We start from the raw sequence: 24405 nt of genomic DNA, 5'->3' as shown, positions 1-24405 counted from the left end.
GGAGTGGGAATTGTCATTTTTCTATACTTTCTGCTAAATGTCTGTCATCTATCACCTCCCTTATGCCTCAGAACAAAAATCTGTCAAGTGGGTATTAAAACTCCCACGTTACTACCAGGAAATGGTAAATGATTTAGGAGATAAAATAATGTGAAGGTAGTTTATATAATATAAAAGCCAGGTCAGCCTGCTCCTAAATCCCATACTCTACCTACTGCCCTACTGCCCTACTGCCATCTTTAAGACACAGATGATAGAAAACAGTACAGTGGAATTGTGAGGTGAAATCCTAGCTAAAGCTAAAGATGACAATAAAATGTTTTTTAAGATTTTATTTATTCATGAGACACACACACACACACACACACACAGGCAGAGGGAGAAGCAAGCTCCATGCAGGGAGCCCGACGCGGGACACGATCCCAGGTCTCCAGGATCACGCCCCTGGCTGCAGGCGGCGCTAAACCGCTGCGCCACCCGGGCTGCCCAAATAGAAGTTATTCTTTTACAAGATTTGTTGTGAAAAGGAAAGACGACACATTCCAGGGATTACTTTAGACTACTAATTCAACTGCAATTTAATAGGTATTTTTTAATAGGTATTTTTAAAGCTATTTTTTCTGTATTTCTGGTTCTTGAAACAAAGTGGCATACAAATCTTGACAGTGAAAAGTTGTACGGTGAATTCAATCTTCTTCAACATTACCCTGGATAAAAAAGTTTGGTCACACACCAACAGAAGAGCTCCCATTAATATCACGGACAGCACGTTTCTTTAAAAATGTTATAAAAGGACGAAAAGGGGGCAGCCTGGGTGGCTCAGCGGTTTAGCGCCGCCTTCAGCCCATGGTGTGATCCTGGAGACATGGGATCGAGTCCCACATCAGGCACCCTGCATGGAGCCTGCTTCTCCCTCTGCCTGTGTCTCTGCCTCTCTCTCTCACTGTCTCTCATAAATCAATTATTAAAAAAAAAAAAAGGACAGAAAGGGAATGCCTGGGTGGCTGAGCGGATGAGCGTCTGCCCTTGGCTCAGGGTGTGATCCTGGGGTTCCGGGATCGAGTCACACTTGGGGCTTCCTGCATGGAGCCTGCTTCTCCCTCTGCCTGTGTCTCTGCCTCTCTCTCTCTTTGTGTCTCTCATGAATAAATCAATAAAATCTAAAGAAATGGTTTTTTTAGAAAATTTTTTTTAAAAAGCACAAAAAGTTACTTTAAGGCATTTTTTTTGGTTTAAAAAAGTGAATTGGCCCCAAGTTTATCTATTCTCCCTCTCACCTCAGTAAAATGAAAAAGGAATTGAAAAAGTAGGAGGTACTGATAGGCATCATTACCTTAGATGAATCTCAAAGGCATGTTCAATGAAAGAAGTCAGTTTCAAAAGGTTACATATGGTATAATTCCATTTATGACATTCTAGAAGATGAACTATGGGTTTGGAAAAGAAATCAGCAGTTGACAGGGAGTTTGGGTAGGGGAAATGAGTACAAAGGAATGGGACAAGGGAGTTTTGGGGGCTGGTGGTACTGTTCTGCATCCTATGATGATTCCATGAATCTATACATAAGTTAAATGCACAGAAATATACACTACAAGAAAAAAAGTAAAACTTACTGCATGATCATCGGAAACAATTTTTTAAAGACAGGAGCCCAAAAGGATAGAGTTGAGTGGAAAAAAAAACCCAAAAGTGATTTCAGCAGATTTCTAGAGAACAGCAAATGGGACATGTCCTGTCTGAGCAAGACTGAGGAAGCTGCAACCCAAAGACGCTAAAAGGGGGACACCAGTGAGAAGCATGCTAATTGGTCCATAGCCCCCGAGAAGTTCAGACTTGGATGTTATAGTTACAATAAGCCTGAAAATGACTAATTGGAAATTATATACAACAGAATGATCATCAGATCCTACGACTTCTGCCCTACCCTTCTCATCCAAAAACAATCTCTCACACCTCCCTCATTGTCTCCCACAGGTAGGAGATAATTTTTATCTGGAGAAAGTAATGGAAGACAACCAGGTAGAAGGGATATGCAGAGGAACAGGTATATGGGAATATGTATAAAGTGGAAAATAGAAGGTGAGGTGGAGGACAAGGCAGAAGCAGAGTTAAAAGGCAGGAAAAAACTAGACCCTCCTTGGACTCCTTCATACTGCAAAGACCAAAGAATTCCCTAGAGAAACTGAACAGCCCCAAAGAAAAGGCCTCCAGCCAAATGACTGGCTCCCTGACAATCATTCTCTAATGCAGCACCTCTCAAAACTTGGTCCACCTACAATTGCTGACCGACCAACTCTTACTTGTCTAAGCTTTTTCATCATGAACAAATAATTTGCCAAGTGGCATTTCTGAGTAGCACTGTGTTACTAAAGCCTATCAGTTGTCAAGCACTGGCCAAAGAGCTTTCAATTAGTCTTTTGGGGACCATTCATATATGACAGATTGTCAAGACTACCCAGAAATAGAAAGTCACTTACATGAGCAAAACAAAAAACAACTAAAAATTAAAATAACAGCAACAAAAATCAATGCTGAGTAGGAAAGAAAAGCATATATACCCTTAGAAAAATATTTCACCTGTGAACTGAGATAAATGTATTTCAGAAATAGAATAGAAATAAAGGAAGTCCTAGAAATTAAAATACTTTTTAAATATACAAAAAATCCTACAGAAGATAATGTTGGAAGATCGAAATGAAGAAATCTTCTAAAAAGCACAAAGACAATAGTGTCTAAACAACTAAAAATTAAGTCCAATATCTGATTAAGAATCAGATTTCTCAAAAGCAACAATGAAACCTAGAAGAGGGTGGAGCAATTGCTTCAAAACCCAGAGGGAAAATTATTTTAAACTTAACATTGTATATGTAGTCAAACTATTAATGAAATGTGAGAATGGAATAAAGGCCTTTTAGACATGTAAGGACTCAGAAGATTTGCCTCTCATATACCACCTCTTGGAAAGCTTTAGGTACTTTAGGGACTGCTCCAGTAAACTAGAGAATAAACCAGAAAACAGATCCAACATAGAAAGGTTACAGGAGGAGGTCATGGATAATGGCTGCGTAACTGGCCAAGAAAACAACCAGAATAGATTGGCATGGAAGGACAGATAGAGAATAGACCTCCCTAATAAAAACAGGGAATCAGATTATCTGATATTTAGGGACAAAAACCCTTCAAGACTATTGATGAGAACATGATGGACTGGACAGAAAAACTGGAGAAAGTTTAAGTTTCCAGAAAGTTATGTGTGAAAAATGAGGCAATTATTAATTCTAGGAAAAATAAAATGATGCAAAATGTAATCATGGTGCATTACTTTGCTCTACAGTCATAACTAAACAATAGCTACTGTATTTACTAAATATAACTATAATAATGGAGAAGAGAAGTTGGTGTGTTAAAAAACTAAATCCTCAGGTAAACATTATCAAGAAGATGATAATTCCTAAAACTGGGGAACCTCGGTGGCTCAGTGGTTAAGCGTCTGCCTTCAGTTCAGGTCATGATCTCAGGGTCTTGGGATCAAGCCCTGAATCTGTCTCTCTGCTCATCAAGGAGCCTGCTTCTCCCTCTCCCCACCACTCCTCCTGCTTGTACTCTCTATCAAATAAATAAAATCTTTTAAAAATACCTAAAACTTAAATCAAGCAATAGTAGAAGAGTCATTTTATTATTAAGATACACTAAAACAAATACTAAAGAAAAGCCAGGAAAAAGCTAAAGTGGGCAGCCCAGGTGGCTCAGTGGTTTAGCACCACCTTCAGCCCAGGGCCTGATCCTGAGACCCAGGATCGAGTCCCATCTAGGGCTCCCTGCATGGAGCCTGCTTCTCCCTCTGCGTCTCTGTCTCTTTCTCTATGTGTCCCTCATGAATAAATAAATAAAATCTTCAAAAAAAAAAAAAAAAGGAAAAAGCTAAAGAAAGGACAGGGAAAAAATTTTTTTAAGTGTATACACGTTCTTCTGACAAAACGTAAATTTATACATTTACAAATATATAAAATCAAACAAGGTCACCATGGTCTTGAGTTTAGACATGATATTTATTTTGAAATTTCAAATGACATTAGAGGAAATAGGATTTTTATGTTTACTGAATGGGGCATGGGCTAGAAAAAAAAAAGAGCTCTAAAAATCTCTTTACTAGGTCATCTAAACTCTACAACCAACATTTATGCATCAAAATTTTTCTTGAAAAAGTACTCCTCACTCCCTCCACCCTCCCTTCAAAATAACCCTGTTCACAAAGAACAAAACTTTTCATCCTAAACAACAAAGGACCATACAACAAATCTAAGAGGCAGTGTTTCCATGAAGACAGGAAGTGAGCAAGGTAACAGTATTGACTAACCCTAGGTCAGCGGTTCTTTCCGGGCCTGGCTTTTCATTTCCTGTATGCCCCACCCTCTTCAATATTTTCATTATCCTTGCTTCTCTACCAGTTCTTCCCTTTCTATTTACTAGATTTGTCCTTGGTCTAATACCAAATTTAGCCTATCTGGCTATAATTCAGGTGACAATCTGAGCACCTCCTGGTAAGAAGAGATGTTTCCCAGTAAAATAGACAGATCTTGCAGTTAATGCTGATCAAGTGATTAAAATATACACATAAAAGCTTTCAAATCTGGCATGAAAATGTTAAAACTCAGGACTTACTGACCTTGAGCTAAAATTTAGTGCTCAACATTAGCAAAGACACTGGGGCATTATTACTTTAGCAAGACACTTAAACATAGCAAGATTAATTTTGTTCATTTTTATTAATACAGAACATACTAACAGAACATTATCTTTGAATATATTCAGGATTACAAATACTGTTACTAACCAATAAACAAAAAATATTCACTTGACTCTCCTCTTGGTTGAGTAATTCTCCATTAGTACAGTTATTTTTCCCATTTTATTTTTAACTGCCTTATGATTTTAATGAAATTTCTTAGCTTTTACTTATTAAATAATTCCTTCAATTGGAAAACTTCATATATCAAAATACTTCCTGAAAGTCAATGCATTCTTCAATGCCTTCTACTTAACCTAAATGCAATAAAACGCAGTATGATTCTCTGAAAGTTGAATATGACATCAATATTTCCAAAAGATAAGCATAAAACCCCTAAGAAACAAATGCCCCCCCCCCCCACCATGCTTCAGAGGCCTTATGAATGTTCCACATTCTTCATAATTAGTAACAGGAATCCCTCAGAGCTCAAATGGCAGGGAACTGGAAGGAAATTGGGCCATCAATGAACTTGTAAGATAGATAAAACTCCAAATATATTTTAAGATTCTGTCTTCACCACAGATGAGAAAGTGCTGGAAAGATCTTCAACTTTTCTTTAGCGGCACCTTTGGTCCCCTAATTAGAAAAAGAGATGCAGGATGGCAGTCCTTCTTTACATAAACTCGATCTGGGAAGACTGGCAAAAACCTTTTCCCCTAATGACGTATCCCAGAAAATAAAATGCTATACGCAGGAGGGTCAAATATCAGAATAAATGACATTCTGAAGGACTAACAAAACAAAGGATATTTTTAGACAAAGAATACTCTATGCACTCAGCAATTTCAGAATAATCATACAGAAAGTACCTCATGCAATAATACTCTACCAGTTAAAAGTCATTATGAACTACAAGTTCTTTTAACTGAATTTCATGTTATACAAAACTTATGAAGCATGGCACATTTCTATTAATCATTACATTATTTTTTGTTTTTTTTAAAAAAACATATATTAATCAAAATTGATACATTACCCAGACCTTTTGATTTACAATATAACTGAAGGAAATCATTACAAACTGAATAAACAGCCATTCTTCTTTACAAACATACGAGTCACTTTAGTTAAAAAAAAAAAAAGCAATTTCAATGCAATTAAGTCATCTCTGATTAAGACATACATTTTCATGCATGTGAAAAAATAGGTTTACATTCAAAATAAGTTCCATAGCAAACAAATTACAGCATTTATTCAATAAGGAATATTAAAATAATTCCAGTTAATAGAAAATAAAATAACTTCAACCATATATATTATAATTTATCATGTGCGTACTGTAAAATCTCCAGAATTTAATTAGAAAATTTAAAGAATTTATTTTTAAAGTATGTTTTAGGAAACAACAACCAAAATAATTGGTACCTTAACTAAAGAGAATGTGCATACACATCCACATTTGACCTATATACAAAAATTGAATGAAATATAGAAGAAATGAAGGTTACTATTTTCTAAAATTTCTGCAATGTAACATTAGTACTTAAATCAAAACTTACCTGCAAAATAAAAACAGCTTGAGGTATTTCCAATGCTGAAGCAAATTTCTGAATGCTAAATACCACAAGAATGAAAACAGTCTCCTTTCAACATTTATATCTGGTTTATAGTTGAGGCAGAAGATGAAGGTCTGCCAAGGAGTTTTCCCATCTCACCTATATTTCTGTATCCCTTAGGAAGTGTAAGCTTCAAGGGAAATGATCACATGTAAAACATATCAAGTGAGTTGGGGTTCCTGACTGCAACATCTCAACCAAATGGAAAAAGAATTTTAAATTTTCCCACCTGAGGCCCATCTGACCTCTTCAGACATGACCATTAATTACTATGCTAGACAAGGTAAGCATTTTCTTGTCCTTTGAAAATAAAGCTAAACTTGTCAAAGAACTGTACTGAATAAATTGAATACATGAACCACCTCCAAAAAGATGGTACTTTAAGCCTTTACACACGACACATGAAAATGATGAAGTGTTTTATTTAAATTTGGTCTTTCTTCATCGTTTTGTAACTCTAAATCCTGCAAGGTTAGAAAGTCATTATATTCATACATCTTGTAATCCCTTTCTTCACACAATAGGCACACGTATACAGCATCATATGTCAATATAATATTATCAGCACAGCATAAACATTTAAGCAATAGATGCATTTCACATGAAAGAGGCTCTATGCATCATATGGCCTGACCCAACAAAAAGCAAACATTAGAATGCCATTTCAGAAGTTACAGTGTTGATATGATCAATATAGTTAATTTGTTTCATACCCGTCATATATTTCCATAAGACATCCATAAAGAAGAAGCAAAGGACAAAAACTGCTTTAAAAAAAAAAAAAAAAGTTATGTGCCAACTTCAAAAATGACATACTAACCAGACATCAGCATTCGAAAGCTAAGTTGAATAGGACTGGCCTTGATGCACATGCAGTAAATTTGTTTTCAGAATATAAAATTAAATAGTAATGTCAGCAGTATTACTACTGTTTCTATATTTATGATTAATTACTAGCAGTACAACTCCGAGAAGGAAGGAGATGGATCCAATAGCGATGTAAGCAATCCCCAAAAATGGATTTTTTCCTCCCATCCATGAAATAGTGCTTAAGATCATCCGTTTTCGTCCATCAAAAGAATGTACGGGGTAATCTGAAGAGTGTATAGGAAGACTTTTCTATGTCTAGGTACTTGATTTTTAAAATATAACTTAAAAATTAGGCATTTAATTGCTTATAATTCACTGGTATAATTCTATGATACACAGGCACCTTACATTTTCTGAGTCACAAAATATATAATTACCTTGAAGCACTGATTTAGCAAATTAAACGTTAGTAGTAAAAACCAATAATAGTTTACAAGCTAAAGCAGCCAAATTTAAATTAAGGGTTATATGGTTTCTCAGGTACTTGTACTCTCATTACATAGAAGGGGCAAAAGGCCATAAAGAAATGCAATGTGAAACAAATATTTCAGATGAACAGCAATAAAACCCATAGAGAAAGAGGAGATCGACGGACCAGAAGAAAAAGGAAGAATGAAGAGATTGGAAGGTCTCTGTGAGCTCAAAGAGCATGAACAAAGAGTAATTATGAGAATATGAGAGGATTCTGAGCACAAGGTCAAAGGGTATGATACTGAAGTTTTAACTTGCTAATTTGGAGCAATGATAAAACTCATGGTGTGACACAGAGTTGATGGCTGAAACAGAATAGAAGTGAAGGGTGGTCTATTAGAGACTTAATCAATGGAATATTAGTATACTGAATAAACTATTTACATGAACCAATTCTAAGATTTTGGGGAGAATTGGGGCAGAGAAGATAGAACTAAATCCCTACGTGAAAGGTTTGCAACCTTTTCCAAAGCATCTTTTGAATCAAATTTAGGCCCCATCTGTTTCTCTAGCTTCTGCAATTTTCCATCCCTACAGATGGACCCTATTATTCCAAAGGTCTCTCAAATCAATCCTAACCTGAAGCAGGAATGACTGCAGTAAGATTTCCAACTAATAAAAACACTCTGGGGGGACAAAATATCAAATTACCCGTCTAGCCTTTCTCTGTATTCCAACCCCCCAAAATGGGCTTCTGTCTTAATTCTAATATCTAATATCTAGGTTCCAACCTTATACGTAATTTTTGTAATTACCCTTAATACTTTACAGACCCAAATTTCCGTCTTGACAATCTTTAAGAGCCTACATTCCTCCTCACAGTTTTCTTCACAATGCCTAGGATGCAAATACTCTGTCAACTAAGACAAAGTGCTGAGTACTCCAAAAACTTTCCTTTATTATGCTCTAGGCTACAGGCTTGTCTATGTTCTTATATCTTACTAGATCTCCTGGATATTGTGACAGAGTTGCTTTCTACTTTGGCAATAGTCATAGGATAATGTTCTTTCTAACAGCACCTCAACTGGGTCTGTCTGTCCAAAATTGCTCCCATGTGGGCCTAGTTTCTAAAACTTGGCTACTTTTACCCTGTCACTATCAGGTCATATTCAGTTGCATACTCAGATGCAAAATCAAGAGACTAAGGATCCAAAAAGATATTTCTCTTGAAATTAGGTCATTAATTAATGCATTATTAAACTGAAACTATACACTTATGGCTAATTTGGATTATGAAAACTCAAAACTGCAAAGATCATTAGCAAACATTTGAGAAAATTTTCATTCATGATATATGTAAGCAATGGGCTACAGATTAAAAAATATAAGGACTTTTTTTTAGAATAAAAGGTAGTGCCCAATATTTCCAGCTAAGGAAGACTTTGTATCCAGGCCAATATGGCTTGGTCTGACTACTTGAGTGAACTAGCTAGGGATGCAGCCTGTAGTAGTGGCTGATGGTAAAGTCATGGCCTTTCAAGTCAATACCTTGATTATAAATCCCAACTCTTCTATTTATTACCTGAACAACCTTGGGAAAGTTACTTAAATGCTCTATGTGCCTGTTTATTGTCTATGACATGGAAATGATACCCATCTCATAATGCTTTAACTAAATAAAACAATGAATGGACAGTACTTAGTATAATGTTGACATACAATTAGAATGAAATAAATGATAGTTATCAGCACTTAAGAGTATACCTGAGGGGATCCCTGGGTGGCGCAGCGGTTTGGCGCCTGCCTTTGGCCCAGGGCGTGATCCTGGAGACCCGGGATCGAATCCCACATCGGGCTCCTGGTGCATGGAGCCTGCTTCTCCCTCTGCCTATGTCTCTGCCTCTCTCTCTCTCTCTGTAACTATCATAAATAAATAAAATTAAAAAAAAAAAAAAAAAAAGAGTATACCTGATTTGTTACTGTGGAATAATATAGCTAATGATAAAATGTTTTGGTACTATGAGTGAAACCATTATATTGATGTGAACTAATATCCACTGATTTTTTTTTTCCACTGATTTTTAATATCTAAAAATATATATTAAAATAGCCCAGTACTACCAATGCCTATTTAGCATGAGTTATGCTCATTGGCCTTTGAATTATTATTATTATTTTTTAAGATTTTATTTATTTATTCATGAGAGTCACAGAGAGAGAGAGAGAGAGAGAGAGAGAGAGAGAGGCAGAGACACAGGCAGAGGGAGAAGCAGGCTCCATGCAGGGAGCCCGATGTGGGACTCGATCCCCAGCCTCCAGGATCACGCCCTGGGCTGAAGGTGGCACTAAGCCACTGAGCCACTCAGGCTGCCCTGGCCTTTGAATTAAACTCAATTACAATCTCCACTGTAGAAATATTTAGCTTCTTAATATACCTAGCACCAACATCTTAAATAATTCTACCAAATAATATGCTTGAATCCTAGTATAAAATATATCAAAATTTAAGACTTCCAGAAGATAAAAATGGAAAGATACTTTCTCACATATACACACATTCTCTTATAAAAATGCAGAGATCAAAACTAAAACAGAGTAGCATATCACATAACTGAGATAAGGGTGAACCACACTCCTTTCAAAGTCTATGAATCTGTGCACAGGGCCAAAAAAGGATACTGTATGTGATATTCAAATAGTATCGTCCAGCTGGTAATGTTGGATGTAAATCACTTTTCCGCTCTATAAGACGATATAACTTACGAAAAGTAGGTAATGCTGCAGTACGCATCCAAACAATAAAATCCTCATTTATGAACCCATTATTATCTGGTTCAGAATCCAGCATGTACACTGGCTTAACCCAGTTTACTGGATTTGTTGTACCTTAAAAAAGAAGGGTAAAAGGAGGGGACAAAATATTCAATTAAGAGTTACACTTAAAATTCACACTCAAAGATACAGAATACACAATCTGAGTATTTTTCCTATTTTCAAAGGTACAAATGCTAAGAAAGTCTTAAAATCTAGAGACGAATCCATTTCTCATCTAACAACAAATAACTACAAAGATTTGATGGCCATCCTCATTAAGAAAATACTAAAAGTATGCTATTGCATATATGCCAAAAAGCAGATGATTTAATGCAAAGATATAATGGTAAAAAACATTACATTGTGAATTTAAGGAGGCACAGAATCAAACTAAATTTTAATTTATAAGTATAATAAAAAATTGGGCCTATTTAAAAGAAGGTTGGCTGCAGGTTTAAAATACAATGCCTGAAATGCTTAAGAGAAAATACTGGAAAAATTCAAAATTAAAAGTACATCTACATTTTCTTTAGAATTTCAGTACATTAGAACATATTTTGCCTAACTTAATATGAAGTTAAGAAAAGTTGCTGTTTTCGTAAAACAAAAGCATAAACATTTTTAAGATTCTAAAGATAGAAAATTTTAGGTACTTCATTAAAACTCCTAGTTTCTATCATTTTTTAAAGAAATATTAGTAAATTTTACCTTTGAATCGTTCTTCTAGACTTTGGTCTCCAGGGGGATTTCTGAATTTTACATTTTTATCAGTCCACCAAGCAATACCTTTCTTTTTCAAAGGAATAGGTGTAGGATAAGATTCATTGCCAACAAGAAACAATTCTAATGTATCTAAACAGAAAAAAGAAGGTATTGTTAAATAGCATCTACTATATTCTATGAGAAATGAGGATTTGGTATCTGCTCCCAAAAGTGGTTATAACAGAGTAGCAGGCATACATTTGGTCTTGATTTACTTATATGTGATAACTTTGTAATCCTAGGTGGAATTCTCTTTGCTCAATATAGTTAGAGGTCACTTCTCATGTATGGCTAGCTGATACATAATAAGGTCAAATGTTTTAATATTAACCCAAATAAAATAATTTGCAGAATAAACCCGCTTCTCCTCCTATCCTCTAAACACATTCCTGAATAGTTTCTGGCTTATCCACTTCTCTATCTGTACGTCCAATATAGCTACTGTAGGCATTAGCTACATAGCTATAGAGCCACTGAAATTATGGCTGGTCCAAATGAGTATGTTTTGTAAGTATATATTTCAGAAATAAAAAACTCAGTACAAAAAAACAGGATATAAAATATTTCATTCATAAATCTTATACAATGAATATCATTTATATGCTAAAAAGGTAATATCTGGGGCATATTGGGTTCAATAAAATATTAATTTCACTTGTTTCTATTTATTGTTTTTATTTATTTTTTAAAACATTTTTAATTTTTTTTTTCTTAAAATTTTATTTATTTATCCATAGAGGGAAAGAGAGAGGCAGAGACACAGGCAGAGAGAGAAGCAGGCTCCATGCAGGGAGCCTGACGTGGGACTTGATCCAGGGTCTCCAGGATCACACCCCAGGCTGCAGGCGGCGCTAAACTGCTGCGCCACCGGGGCTGCCCTATTTATTATTTTTAATGTGACTATTTGAAAATTTTAACCGTCTCATACTGATAGTTTACATTATATTAATATCAGACAGTGCTGGTCTAAATGACCAAATATATAGCTCCTTTGTATTGGGATAAATATTCAGAATTTGTGAAAAACGCAGTCTTTTATTTTATCATATATGAAATATGAAGGCTAGCACAATGTCTCTGCTTCTTTCCTCCCAGAGAGAGATTCATTCTTAAAATATAATTCTCGGGGCGACTGGGTGGCTCAGTTGGCTTGGCTAAGTATTTGACTTTGGCTCAGGTCATGATCTCAGGGTCCTGGGATCAAGCCCCATGTTGGGCTCCCCATTCAGTGGGGAGTCTGCTTGCCCCCCTCCCTTTCTCTCTGCCCCTCACCCCTACTCATGCTCTTTCTGACTCTCTGGCTGTCTCTCAAATAAATGAATAAAATTTAAAAAAAAATCTCTAAAAATGTCACAAAACATTATAACATCCCATTAAATAACTAATTGATATATTTATTTTAAAACTGCTTGGGGCACCTGGGTGGCTCAGCTGGTTAAGTGTCTGACTCTTGGTTTTGGCTCAGATTATCAGACTGAGCCCAGAGTGGAGCTCTGTGCTTAGCGGGGAGTCTGCTTGAAGATTCTCTCCATCTATCCCTCCCTCTACTTGCATATGCACATGTGTGCACTCTCTTCTCAAATAAATACAACTTTTTAAAAGATTTTATTTATTTATTCATGAGAGATACACAGAGGCAGAAACATAGGCAGAGGAAGAAGCAGGGTCCCTGCAGGGAGCCCAACTGGGACTCAATCCCTGGACTCTGGGATCACAACCTGAGCCAAAGGCAGATGTTCAACCACTGAGCCACCCAGGCATCCCCAATAAATCTTTAAAAATAAAATAAATAAAGTTGCTCAATTTCTCAATTTCATTCATGTTTACTAGACATGAAATTAGAATCAATAAATTATACAAATTTTCCTATTTATGTGTTTATAATCCATGTTTTTGTTTAGTATCTATATCATACCATTAAACATGCTGTTGGCAATAGCTCCACAAGGAGCAATTGGTTTGTCTTCATTTCTTCGATAAGGCTCACATTCCTTACTGGGATTCTGATATTTAGAAGGAAAAGAAGAGACAAATTATTATATGAGCCTCTGGGATAACTACAAGCCAGCCATAATCACTGATTAAAAATTCAATCCCCACATGTACCTCACTTACAATGCATACAGATTAAGTCTGTATTGCAAAGACTATGAATAACAACACATTTAAATACTCAAATTATTTAATGTTACTGTATTACCTTTTTATGTAATCCTTCCTTGCAAATATTTTGTCATATAGGCATATATCAAATTGACTGTTTTATTTTCATATCAACACACAAAAATCATACCACAAAGAGTTTTCTACCCAAGAAAAATTAAGCATTCTATTGTCAATCCAGTTGTGATGTAATAAAAGGAATCTTCAATTTAAAGTAGATTGGAGGCTCTACTTCTACCGATGTACTAAGTAACTTTGATAGTAGATTGTGAAGGATCTTACACACAATGTTTTAAGTAATTTGGACTTAAATCTGTCCATTCTTAAAATCTTTAAAATTTCTGAAAGCCACCTGGTCTTAAAATCATCTATTTTGATCTAGCTCAGGGATCAATAAATGACATACTACAGGCCAAATCCAGCCCACCACCTGTTTTTATAAATAAAATTTTATTGGAACATAGTTACACTACACCCACTCATAAGTACTGTCTATGGGCTACTTTCATTCTACAGTGGTAGAGGGGAGTAGCTGTGTCAGAGACCATATGACCTGCAAAACTGAAGATGATATTTCCTGTCTGGCCTCTATGGAAACAAAATCATCAATTCCTAGTTTAGGCTAAAAGCTCTGCCTACAGCCTGTAAGAAAAGAATCAATCTCTGCTTCTTTTGCCTTTAGCAAAGAGAGGATATATCTAAATAAAAGAATTGTAAATCAACTACCATTTTCCAGGTCTCTGAACATGCCGCATCTATAATCCCAATAAACAAGTTGATAAAGGTCTAAGAATTCTATGTGTCTCACAGGACAGCACCTTCTCTGGATTTGAGTCCCCACATGAACTGCAAAATACTGCAGATCTAACCAGATTAAATAGACTTATTAATTTCCTAAGATCCCAAACATTAGGAACTAGCAATAAAATAAGTAGGGACAACCTAGAGCAGATATATGCTTACCAGGAGCATTCTGGTCACAATATAGTCTTAAATGGCATTATAAGAGATTCATTGTTTCTAAGAAATTCTAAATAGCTCCGACTCTGAAGGTTTGTGGCACTGGCAGCAGTAACATAAAAGACCATCAACCACTACTATGAAAAGCTGAATAATAGTCAGGAAACTAAGATCCTCTATCCCAAATCCAGCTGGGCATCAGAAGGGGAGCTTGTTTAAAATAGGTATTTTAGAGCTCCATCCCTGCAGACAGACATGAATTTTTTACACTTAGAAGTCTGGAATCTGGGCAGCCCCGGTGGCACAGCGGTTTAGCGCCGCCTGCAGCCTGGAATGTGGTCCTGGAGACCCAGGATTAAGTCCTGCATCGGGCTTCCTGTGTGGAGCCTGCTTCTCCCTCTGCCTGTGTCTCTGCCTCTCTCTCTCTCTCTGAATAAATAAATAAATAAATCTTAAAAAAAAAAAAAAAAAAGAAGTCTGGAATCTGTATTTTCAAAAAGTTCTTCAAACGATTTTTCAGTAACCAATCCTTTGAACTTTATACTTAGGCTTCCCACAAGTTAAAAAATAGACAGCATGTTCAATTCTAAAACACAACCTCAGAAATTAAAAGTAGTTTATTTACATATTCCTACCTGGTATAATAATGAACAAATCCAAACAGACCAATTATATATCCAGGATGCTAGACTCATCAAAATCCGATTACAGATTAATAAAGCAAAAATCTAACGGCACTATAAGAAAGAAGCAGATAGTAGGGCACCTGGGTGGTTCAGTTGGTTAAACGTCTGCCTTCAGCTCAGGTTGTGATCTCAGGGTCCTGAGATAGAGCCCTGAGTTGGGGCCCCTACTCAGTAAGGAGTCTGCTTTTCCCTCTGCCCCTCTCCCCTGCTGATGCTCTCTCTTCTCTCTCAAATAAATAAATAAAATCTTAAAAAAAAAAAAAAAGCAGGTAGTAATAGTAATGTATCCTCTGACTGGAAGAAATCATTCATCTGTGCGAATTCCAGGGGGGGAATTTAACCAAAAATCCTCATTAAATAAACTATAGATGACAAGTAACACTTTAATTTCATCCTAACATTATTAAATTTAACATTTCTTTTTGTCTATTTTTTAAGACTTTATTTGTTTGAGAGGAGAGAGAGAGAGAGAGAGAGAGAGAGAGAGAGAGAGAGGAGCACACAAGCTGGTGGGGGAGAAACAGAGGGAGAAGCAGACTCCCACTGAGCAGGGAGCCCGATGCAGGGCTTGATCTCAGGATCCTGAGATCAAAAGCAGCCAAAGCAGATGCTTAACTGACTGACCACCCAGGCAACCCTAAATTTAACATTTCTAACTAAACTATTACCATATATTATTTATATCTACCACATTTTCATATTCCCACCATTTTACTTACAAGTAAAGCACCAGAATCTCCATTTAGCTGACTATCATCTCGAGACTTCACATAACGACGATGGTTTTGATAGAAATTAGACAGTCCATAATACATAAACACATTGCCCTAGAGAAAGAGAAGGGAAACAATTTTCATATGAAACTATTAAGTATGAACTTGTTTTATGCATACACAAAAGCTATGTTAACTTAAAACAAATACTGGAGTGAATCCTACCAATCCTTAACAATCTCAAACAGTACAAATTGCAAATAAGGTTTAAGAAGGTATGTTACAAAAGTCTAAGAATAAACTTAGAAAATATCCTTAAAAACTTCAAAGAAGTACTATCTTCATGGAAAAAAAAAAAAACCCTCAAGGTATCTATTACCCTATTTTGATCTATTTTCAACTTCAGATGTTCTCCATTCAGATTGGTCTCCACCCAGTCAATTTTTCAATAAGATAATAGTCAAATTTTCATTTATTGCCCAAGTAAATTCTGAACTTGAATTGAGACAATAAATTTCTCAACAGATACTATATTAGTAGTTAATGAGTTAATAATTAGTAAAGTAAGATGAGTCAATATAGAACAATTAAGAAAAATATTTTAACATAGTTGAAGGAGCCAATGTGGAATAACTTGGGAAAGAAGAGTAACCTATATACATTATAATTATTTAGAAGACACCACAAACCCATCTTGTATGACTTAGAGTTTAAGAGGTAGCAAAAACATTAATCTATTTTCTCCTTTCTGGTAGCTACCTCTATAGTCTACAATCATCAATACTCAATAAAAAAAATTCAGTAACATTTTAAGTAGGCTTTATTTAATTTGGTATTTTCACATACACAATTATTTATTTAAAATTTGATTTTCAGGGATGCCTGGGTGGCTCAGTGGTTGAGCATCTGCCTTTGGCTCAAGGCAAGATCCTAGGATTCAGGATCAAGTCCTGCATTGGGCTCCCTGCAGGAAGCCTGATTCTCCCTCTGCCTATGTCTCTGCCTCCCTCTCTGTATCTCTCATGAGTAAATAAATAAATTTGCAGCATAATGCAAATCTTTAAAATAAATGAATGAATGAATGAATGAATAAAATTTGATTTTCAAATGTCAAACTATGCAAACGTTCCTATTCCATATAAAGAAAATGTTTATATAAAAACTAGTTTTGGTATCAAGATATCACAGAAACAAAGAATATGCTAAAAAAAAGAGTATCATCTCAATTAAGAAGCAGTACAGTAAATTTAACTTATAAACTTTAAAAGAAATCCCGTCAATAAATAGAGACAAAAAACTCTGAAAGGGCTGTTAGTCTAATCCAAAGTTTGGTCTTGTGAAGGAACGCAGAGCCCACAAAAGAATACGCCTTTCAGGAAGAGAAGTTCTGAAATAGGTGTTTTTGGATGGAGAATGAAACTACTGAAGCTTCTAATAATTACAAGTCTGTTTTATCTCAATTCTGCCTGCTTTTACAAAAGCAGAACTTAATGCATCTACCTTTACAGTTTTCTTCCTCACCTTGAAAAAGAATGACATTTTTAATGATTTTTAAAATTTATGTGTTATTTCTGCTGAAACAAAGTAAAATAATTAAACTCCTGTCTTCTCCCAAAGTTATATTCATGTTTTTTACAATATTATTCTTTCATCTCAGTACAAGAGCATCTACAACCACTAGATGGCAAACACCTACCAGGGACTACAAAAGCCATAGGGCCTTTAAGAAAATTTTAAGTGTAGAAAAATCTAAGAAGTTCACAAGTATAAAGTAGTTTTGTTTCATGAAGAATAAAACAATTTTTTAAGCTCAATTTTTAGGTAAAGGAAAGCACAAATTGGTCTTGTCATGACTATTCTGAATCTTTATGTCCTTTAGGAGCTGCTCAATTTCCAGTGACAGCTAAAGATGAACGCAAAAAGAGACACAGACAACATACACACACACACACACACAGTGTTCTAACTGCTTATCAAGACATAAAAGATTAATAAGTTTTCACTACATGTTTACATTTACGGTAATTCATATCTGATAGAGAAATAATACAATTAAATAATAAATGACCTAGTAAATTTTCTAAAGTAAACTTACTTTAGTGTTAAAAGTAGGCAAAACTATTTGATATAAATATGATACAACATTGATTTGTACAGTAATAAAATTTTCCAGTGAAAAGATAAAACATTTTAGCTTATAAAATACTAAACTATTAAAATAAATAGATGTATTTAATTACCAGACAGCATAATGCAAAGGCCAAAACAATCTTCTTCAGAAGGATATGGACTTCAATAAATTAAAGTGACTTCTCTACAAAAATGAAATAACTAGAAAAAAATTGTAATAAAATATCAGTATTTTTTAAAGCAGGGCTTATCACATTAGGAATACAAACCTCAAATGACTGTTCCAGGGTGAAGTTAATGGTACAAATACAAGGTGTCACATTTGGAGACAAACATTTATTGCAGGGACTGGAAGGGTCTGTTCCGGTATAATCAATCTGTAAGAGAAAAATGTAATAAGCACTTCCTTGGAGAAAGTGATACAATACACTGTGAAATAACTTGCTATTTAAAGAAAAAAATGAGTCCAATGAAGCAACCCATAGCCCAGAAAAAAAAAAGTTGTTTTTAAGGTAATCTGTTTTGACAATGTAAGGTAATAAAAACTGAAAAGGAGTCCTATGCTATTCTACTGGCTTATCTTTCCAAGTAAATTCCTCTTTCCTTTTTACCAAGAGAAATATATTTATACATAAAATCAGGTATAAAATTCTAACTGCGTGATGTATAAAGATTTAAAGAGCTATATCAAGTCTAAATAATTAAAATACCAACTTGATTCAGAGATCAGTAAATCAGTTATTGCTCTGAAATCTTCCAACCTTTAATACCTTTCAGTCACCTCAGCTTTCCATGGTACATTCTGAAATTAAAAACAAACAAAAAACTAGTAGGTATCTCAAGAGCCACCATTTTCTTAAAAACTTGGTGTTACAAAATAAAGAATCTTTCTTGTCTTTGTCCTGATTTCCTGGCAGAGAGCTTCTTAAACTCTTGGAATTTCCCCAATGACAAGAGTGTATTTGTTTTTGATAAGCCCCTTGATTCATACACTAGAGTTTTCGCTAAAGAGAATGCCCAGGATGGGGGCTGGTCACCAGAAAGACTATATGTCACTTAGGCCTTTAGCCCAGCCCAAGGCTCTGGGAAGAGTGGAAAGGCTGGAAATTTAGGTCAAACAAATGGGCCAATATTTCAATCATACCTATGTCAAGAAATGTCAATAAAAACTCTGGAAACGGGATCCCTGGGTGGCGCAGCGGTTTGGCGCCTGTCTTTGGCCCAGGGCGCGATCCTGGAGACCCGGGATCGAGTCCCGCGTCGGGCTCCCGGTGCATGGAGCCTGCTTCTCCCTCTGCCCCCCCCTCTCTCTCTCTCTCTGATGTGACTATCATAAATAAATAAAAATTAAAAAAAAAAAAAACTCTGGAAACAAAAGCACAAGGGTGCTTCCTGGGTGGTTGACCCACTGATGTGCCAGGAAGGTGATGTGCCCTGATTCTACAGGGAGAAGGCACAAAGTTCTATGATCAGGACCCTTCCAGATCTCCATGTGTGTTACAATAAAACTGTAAGCACTAAGCACTTTCTTGAGTCATTCTAGCAAATTATTGAAACTGAGAAGGATCACAAGAATCTCAGATATATAGCCAATTGGTCAGAAGTGCAGATGACCTGGAGACCTCTAAACTTGCAACTGGCATCGGACAGGCAATCTTGACTGTGTGTGGAGGGAAGGGAAGGGGCTTTAGGAAAACCCCGGATTTAGAGCTAGTTGACCAGAAGTGTGGGTAGCCTGGGGACCTAATTTGCAGCTGGTGTCTAAAGTGGTGGCAGTCTTGTTGGGAACCATGTCTTTATGGCTGTAGAATCTGATGCTATTTCAGGGTGATCAGTGTTAGAACTGAATTGCAATACACCAGCTGGCATCAGAAGACCTGGCCTGAGGGCTAATATGAGAGCCTTTATTTTCCATTATAAGAAATTTTTTAAATAGATTTTTATTTTTTAGAGGTTTTAGGCTCACAACAAAATTGAGTGGAAAAGTACAGAGTTCCCATATACTTCCTGCCCCTCTACATATACAATCTTACCAATTATCAGTATCTCCCCTCTAAGTGGTAGATTTGTTACAACTGATGATCCTACCTGACACTTGAGCATCCAAAGGCCAGAGGTTACAATATGATTCATCACTCCTGATGTACATTCCATCATTGTATTATACAGGAATTATTTCATTATCTTAAAAGTCCTCTGTACTCTACCTATTCATCCCTCTCTCCCCTAACCACTGGCAACCACTGATCTTTTTACTCTCTCCACAGTTCTGCCTTTGCCAGAATGTTGTATAATTGGAATCACACAGCATGTAACCTTTTCAGATTGGCCTCTTTCACTTAATAATATGCATTTAAGGTTACTCCATGTCTTTTCATGGATGGATAGCACATTTCTTTTTAGCGTTGAACATTATTCCATTTTCTGGATGCAACACAGATTATTTATCCATTCATGTACTAAAGCACATCTTGGTTGCTTCCAAGCTTGGGCAATTATGAGTAAAACTATAAACATCCATGTGCAAGTTTTGTGTGAACCTAAGTTTTCAGCCCATTTGAGTAAATTACAAGGAGCAAGAATGCTGGATTGTATGGTAAGAGGCTGCCAAACTATCTGTACTATTTTGCATTCTCTCCAGCTGTGAATGAGTCCCTGTTGCTCCACATCCTCACCAGCAGGTGCTACTCTTAGTTTTTTGGATTTTCTCCATTCTAATAGGTGTACAGTAGTATCTCATTTTAATTTACAATTCCCTAATGATTTATGTTAAACATCTTTCACATACTACTTGCCATCTGTGTATTAGGGACTAAATGTATCCTCCCAAAACTCAGTGTTGAAGCATTAGTTTTCAATGTGACTATATTTGAAGGTAGGGCCATTGAAGGTAATTAGGTTTACTTTTTTTTAAACCTTTTTTTTCTTTTTAAAGATTTTATTTATTTATTCATAGAGACACAGAGAGAGGCAGAGACACAGGCAGAGGGAGAAGCAGGCTCCATGCAGAGAGCCTGACGTGGGACTCGATCCCAGGTCTCCAGGATCACGCCCTGGGCTGCAGGCGGCGCTAAACCGCTGCGCCACCAGGGCTGCCCGGTAATTAGGTTTAGATGAGGTCATGAAGGTAGTAGCGTCCCCATGATGGGATTAGTGTCCTTCTGAGCAGAGCTCTCTCAACCTGTCAAGAGCTCTGTCTCAACCCAAGAGAACAAAGTGAGAAGGCGGCATTTGCAAGTCCGAAATTGGGTCCTCACCAGGAACTGAATCTACCAGCCCCTTGATCTTAGACTACCCAGACTCCAAAACCATAAGAAATAAATGCCTGTTGTTTAAGCCACTCAGTCTGTGTTTTTTGTTCTGGGTTTTGTTTTATTTTGTTTTGTAGCAGGCCGAGCTAAAACAGAGTTTGGTACTGAAAAGTGGGGTGTTGCTGTAACAAATACCTATGAAGATAGAAGTAGCTTTGGAACTGTGGAAGGGGTAGAGGCTGGAAGAGATAGGAGATAAATGCTAAAAATAATAGACATTAAGGGTAATTTTGGTGAGACCTCAGAAAGAAATGTGGAGTTAGAAAGTTACCATCCTCTTAGAGAATGCATAAATAATCATTAACAGAATACTGGCAGAAATAATAAGATGGTAAAGGCCATTCTGATGAGGTCTTAGGCAGAAATGAGGAACATTTTATTTGGCAATGGAAAAAAAAGTGATCCTTTTATGAAGTGCCAAAGAACTTGGCTAAATGTGTTCTGGCATTTATAGAAGGATGTTTTGTAAGAGATATAATTGGATATTTAGTTAGATTTCAAAGCAAAGTGTTGAAGGAGTGGCCTGGTTCCACCTGACTGCTTATAATAAAATGCAAGGGAAAAATGAATAAAAACAGAAATAATATTAAGCAAAAAGGGACCAAAACTTAAAAGATTTGGGAAACTCAAGTCTATCCATACTGCAAAAAATGAGAAATCTTGCACTAAAGAGATTACTAAGGGTGTGGCTGAACAACCATGAGATAAAGCGATTAGTAGGGATGTGAACCATGCACCTAATAAACAGCCATCCCAGCAGAAATGTTGCCAGTCTAAACTAAAGAGGGAAGAGTTAGGACAAACTGAAGAGGGCTGTGGGACTTCTTAGATCCTACTGACCCATAGAGCAAATTCGCTGCAAATATGTGCTATTCTTCAAGACAAGGGAAGAACCACCCTAAAGATGTTTCAGAGGCCATCAGGGTTACATCCTCAGTTCAAAGATGAGGAAGGGCTCAACAGACCAGATGGCAGCAGCCAAGAAAGAGCCTTGGGGCAAGGCTGTCAGTCCAGTGGGTCCTGAAAGGCAGAGGAGCATCAAACCAAAGAGAGTATACTTTGATGTTCTCCATCAAAGCTTATTTGTTTACTAATGAAACTTTGTTTAGAGAAAATTTTTATTCACTGCAAGTATCTAGAAGTTAGGCACATAACTAAAACAAGCTAAAAAACACAGGTCTGCTAAATGAAGAGAAGCAAAGCATATATAATTTATCACTAGACCTACTGGGCCACAACTTTCCACTCAGGGCCTTATCCCACTTAAAAGCCAAGTTTTACAATTCTGAAGAGATGAAAGACCATTTAGAAGATAGAACTAATTTTAAAATCTATATATTAAACTGTATTAAAATTTTTTTCAATTTTTTCTTTTTTTTTTTTAAATCTCTGCACATTTTCTCTAAGACTAATTTAAGGGACACCTGGGTGGCTCAGTGGGTTAAGTCTGCCTTCAGCTCAGAATCCCGCATTGGGCTCAGGGCTCAGTTGAGGACCCTGCTTCTCCCTCTCTCCTTGCTCTTTCCCCTGCTCATACTCTCTCTCTGTCAGATAAATAAATAAAATCTAAAAAAAAAAAAAGACTAATTTAAGGATAAAAAATAAAAGCTGCCAGCTGTGCCTATTACCATATTATATGCCTCTGAACAAAATCCTCTCGAATCACACTCTTTCAAATTAGTTTCTAGGGCAAAGCAGGAAACAAAGATCATTAATTGTGATTAAGCAAGGATATATATTATTTATTTGAACAAAAATAATTAATATGATGGAATGTAAAATCTAATAAATTATACTACAGTGTATTAAAACTGAAAATTTTGGGCAGCCTGGGTGGCTCAGCAGTTTAGCGTCTGCCTTCAGCCCAGGGCATGATCCTGGAGTCCCGAGATCGAGTTCTGCGTTGGGCTCCCGGCATGGAGCCTGTTTCTCCCTCTGCCTGTGTCTCTGCCTCTCTCTCTCTATGTCTATCATGAATAAATAAATAAAATCTTAAAAAAAAAACTGAAAATTTTATTGGAGCCAAGAATAATTGCTGAATATTAAATTACACTTCAATAAAGTCAAAGGATAGCTATAACATTTTCATTACAATCTTTTGATTATAATTTTCAAAATGAACAAAAAATTGCATGTCATTTAATTTCAGGAAAATTTGAGATTTAAAAAATATCATTATTATTAACATATTAAGCCTTAACTACATGCAAGGCATAACATACCGTACAAAAAAAAAATACAAAAGCAATGATACCTGAACTGTTTACATGTTCCTTTCTATTATACCCATACTGTATTTCATCTGATCCTCACCAAAATCCTATATAGTTATCTCCACTATATACAAAAAGAACACATTCAGATACCTGCCCACAATCACACTAATAGCAATAACTTGCACTAGGGCTAGAACCAAAAATGTCTGACTTCAAGCCCATGTTCCATCTATTGAACTGCTTTTTTCCCAAGAATCAGCAGTCCCCTTCACCTCTAGAAGACTACTTTATGAAAGATATCACATGAATATAAAGAAAACTACTATAAATGCTAAGTGCCAAACTCAGTGGTAAAGAGGATAGTAAGCACAAGCTAAGCCAATACTTTCTTACTGAGAAGAAAAGAGATTTGAAATGAGCCATTAAAAATAAGAAAAAAGATGAATACAAGTGAAAAAGGAAGCATATAGAGGAGCAAGAAGGTAGAAAGCACAGGTACATTTCAGCACAATGAGCGTGAACATTTTGGATTTATGGACAGTTTTCATGTTGGAAGGAAATAAGGCTAAGGAAGGTAAAATGGAGCCATAACGATACACTGTGTTTTACTGGCTACTGTTTATTGAATGTATACCAAGTGCCAGACATAGTAAGCACTTAATACACATCCTCTCATTAAAAAGTATAATAATCCTGCAAAGTCTGTTTTTTGTTTTCCTTATTTTAACCTAGAAAACTGCTATTTAGGAAAGCTTAGTAATTTTCTCAAGATTACCTGTTAGTAATTATGAGCAAGAATCTGAACCAAGCTCTGCTTTTCTCCAAAATCTATATTCTTTTCACACTACTAGGAAAGAAAGTGGGTACGGATTGTGTTGAGAGAGAAGTAACAGAGGTACAACAAGGCAGCAGGGTATCCTAGAGTACTGAATAATATACTTTAAAGTATTAAAATGCTTTTTGTAAATTAACAGGTAATATATCACTGTAGAAAAATTCCTCTCGAAAATGCTCACCAGATATA

General features: G+C 36.0%; 1 protein-coding gene across 2 annotated transcripts in view; it reads right to left on the bottom strand.

Annotated features, from left to right (window-relative positions):
- TMEM30A (transmembrane protein 30A) overlaps positions 1-24405 on the bottom strand; it is a 48266-nt gene that overhangs the window by 7170 nt on the left and 16691 nt on the right. The window contains exons 2-7 of one of the 2 annotated variants that reach the window (XR_012033966.1): positions 18124-18231; positions 15731-15838; positions 13118-13205; positions 11149-11292; positions 10306-10512; positions 7166-7439 (exon numbers count right to left, since the gene is read on the bottom strand). Coding sequence is in view for 1 of the 2 variants with exons in the window: in XM_072832321.1 (XP_072688422.1) it covers positions 7246-7439; positions 10306-10512; positions 11149-11292; positions 13118-13205; positions 15731-15838; positions 18124-18231 (849 nt within the window). In the remaining variant the exon portion in view is untranslated. Of the gene's footprint in view, positions 1-4747; positions 7440-10305; positions 10513-11148; positions 11293-13117; positions 13206-15730; positions 15839-18123; positions 18232-24405 lie in introns of those variants that run through there. The other variant, XM_072832321.1, reaches the window with a different exon arrangement.

The sequence above is a fragment of the Canis lupus genome, chromosome 7 (genome assembly GCF_048164855.1).
Source record: "Canis lupus baileyi chromosome 7, mCanLup2.hap1, whole genome shotgun sequence".
NCBI classification, from domain to species: domain Eukaryota; kingdom Metazoa; phylum Chordata; class Mammalia; order Carnivora; family Canidae; genus Canis; species Canis lupus.
The sequence above is the reverse complement of the archived record's forward strand: the minus strand, read 5'-3'. Positions and strand labels throughout refer to the sequence as shown.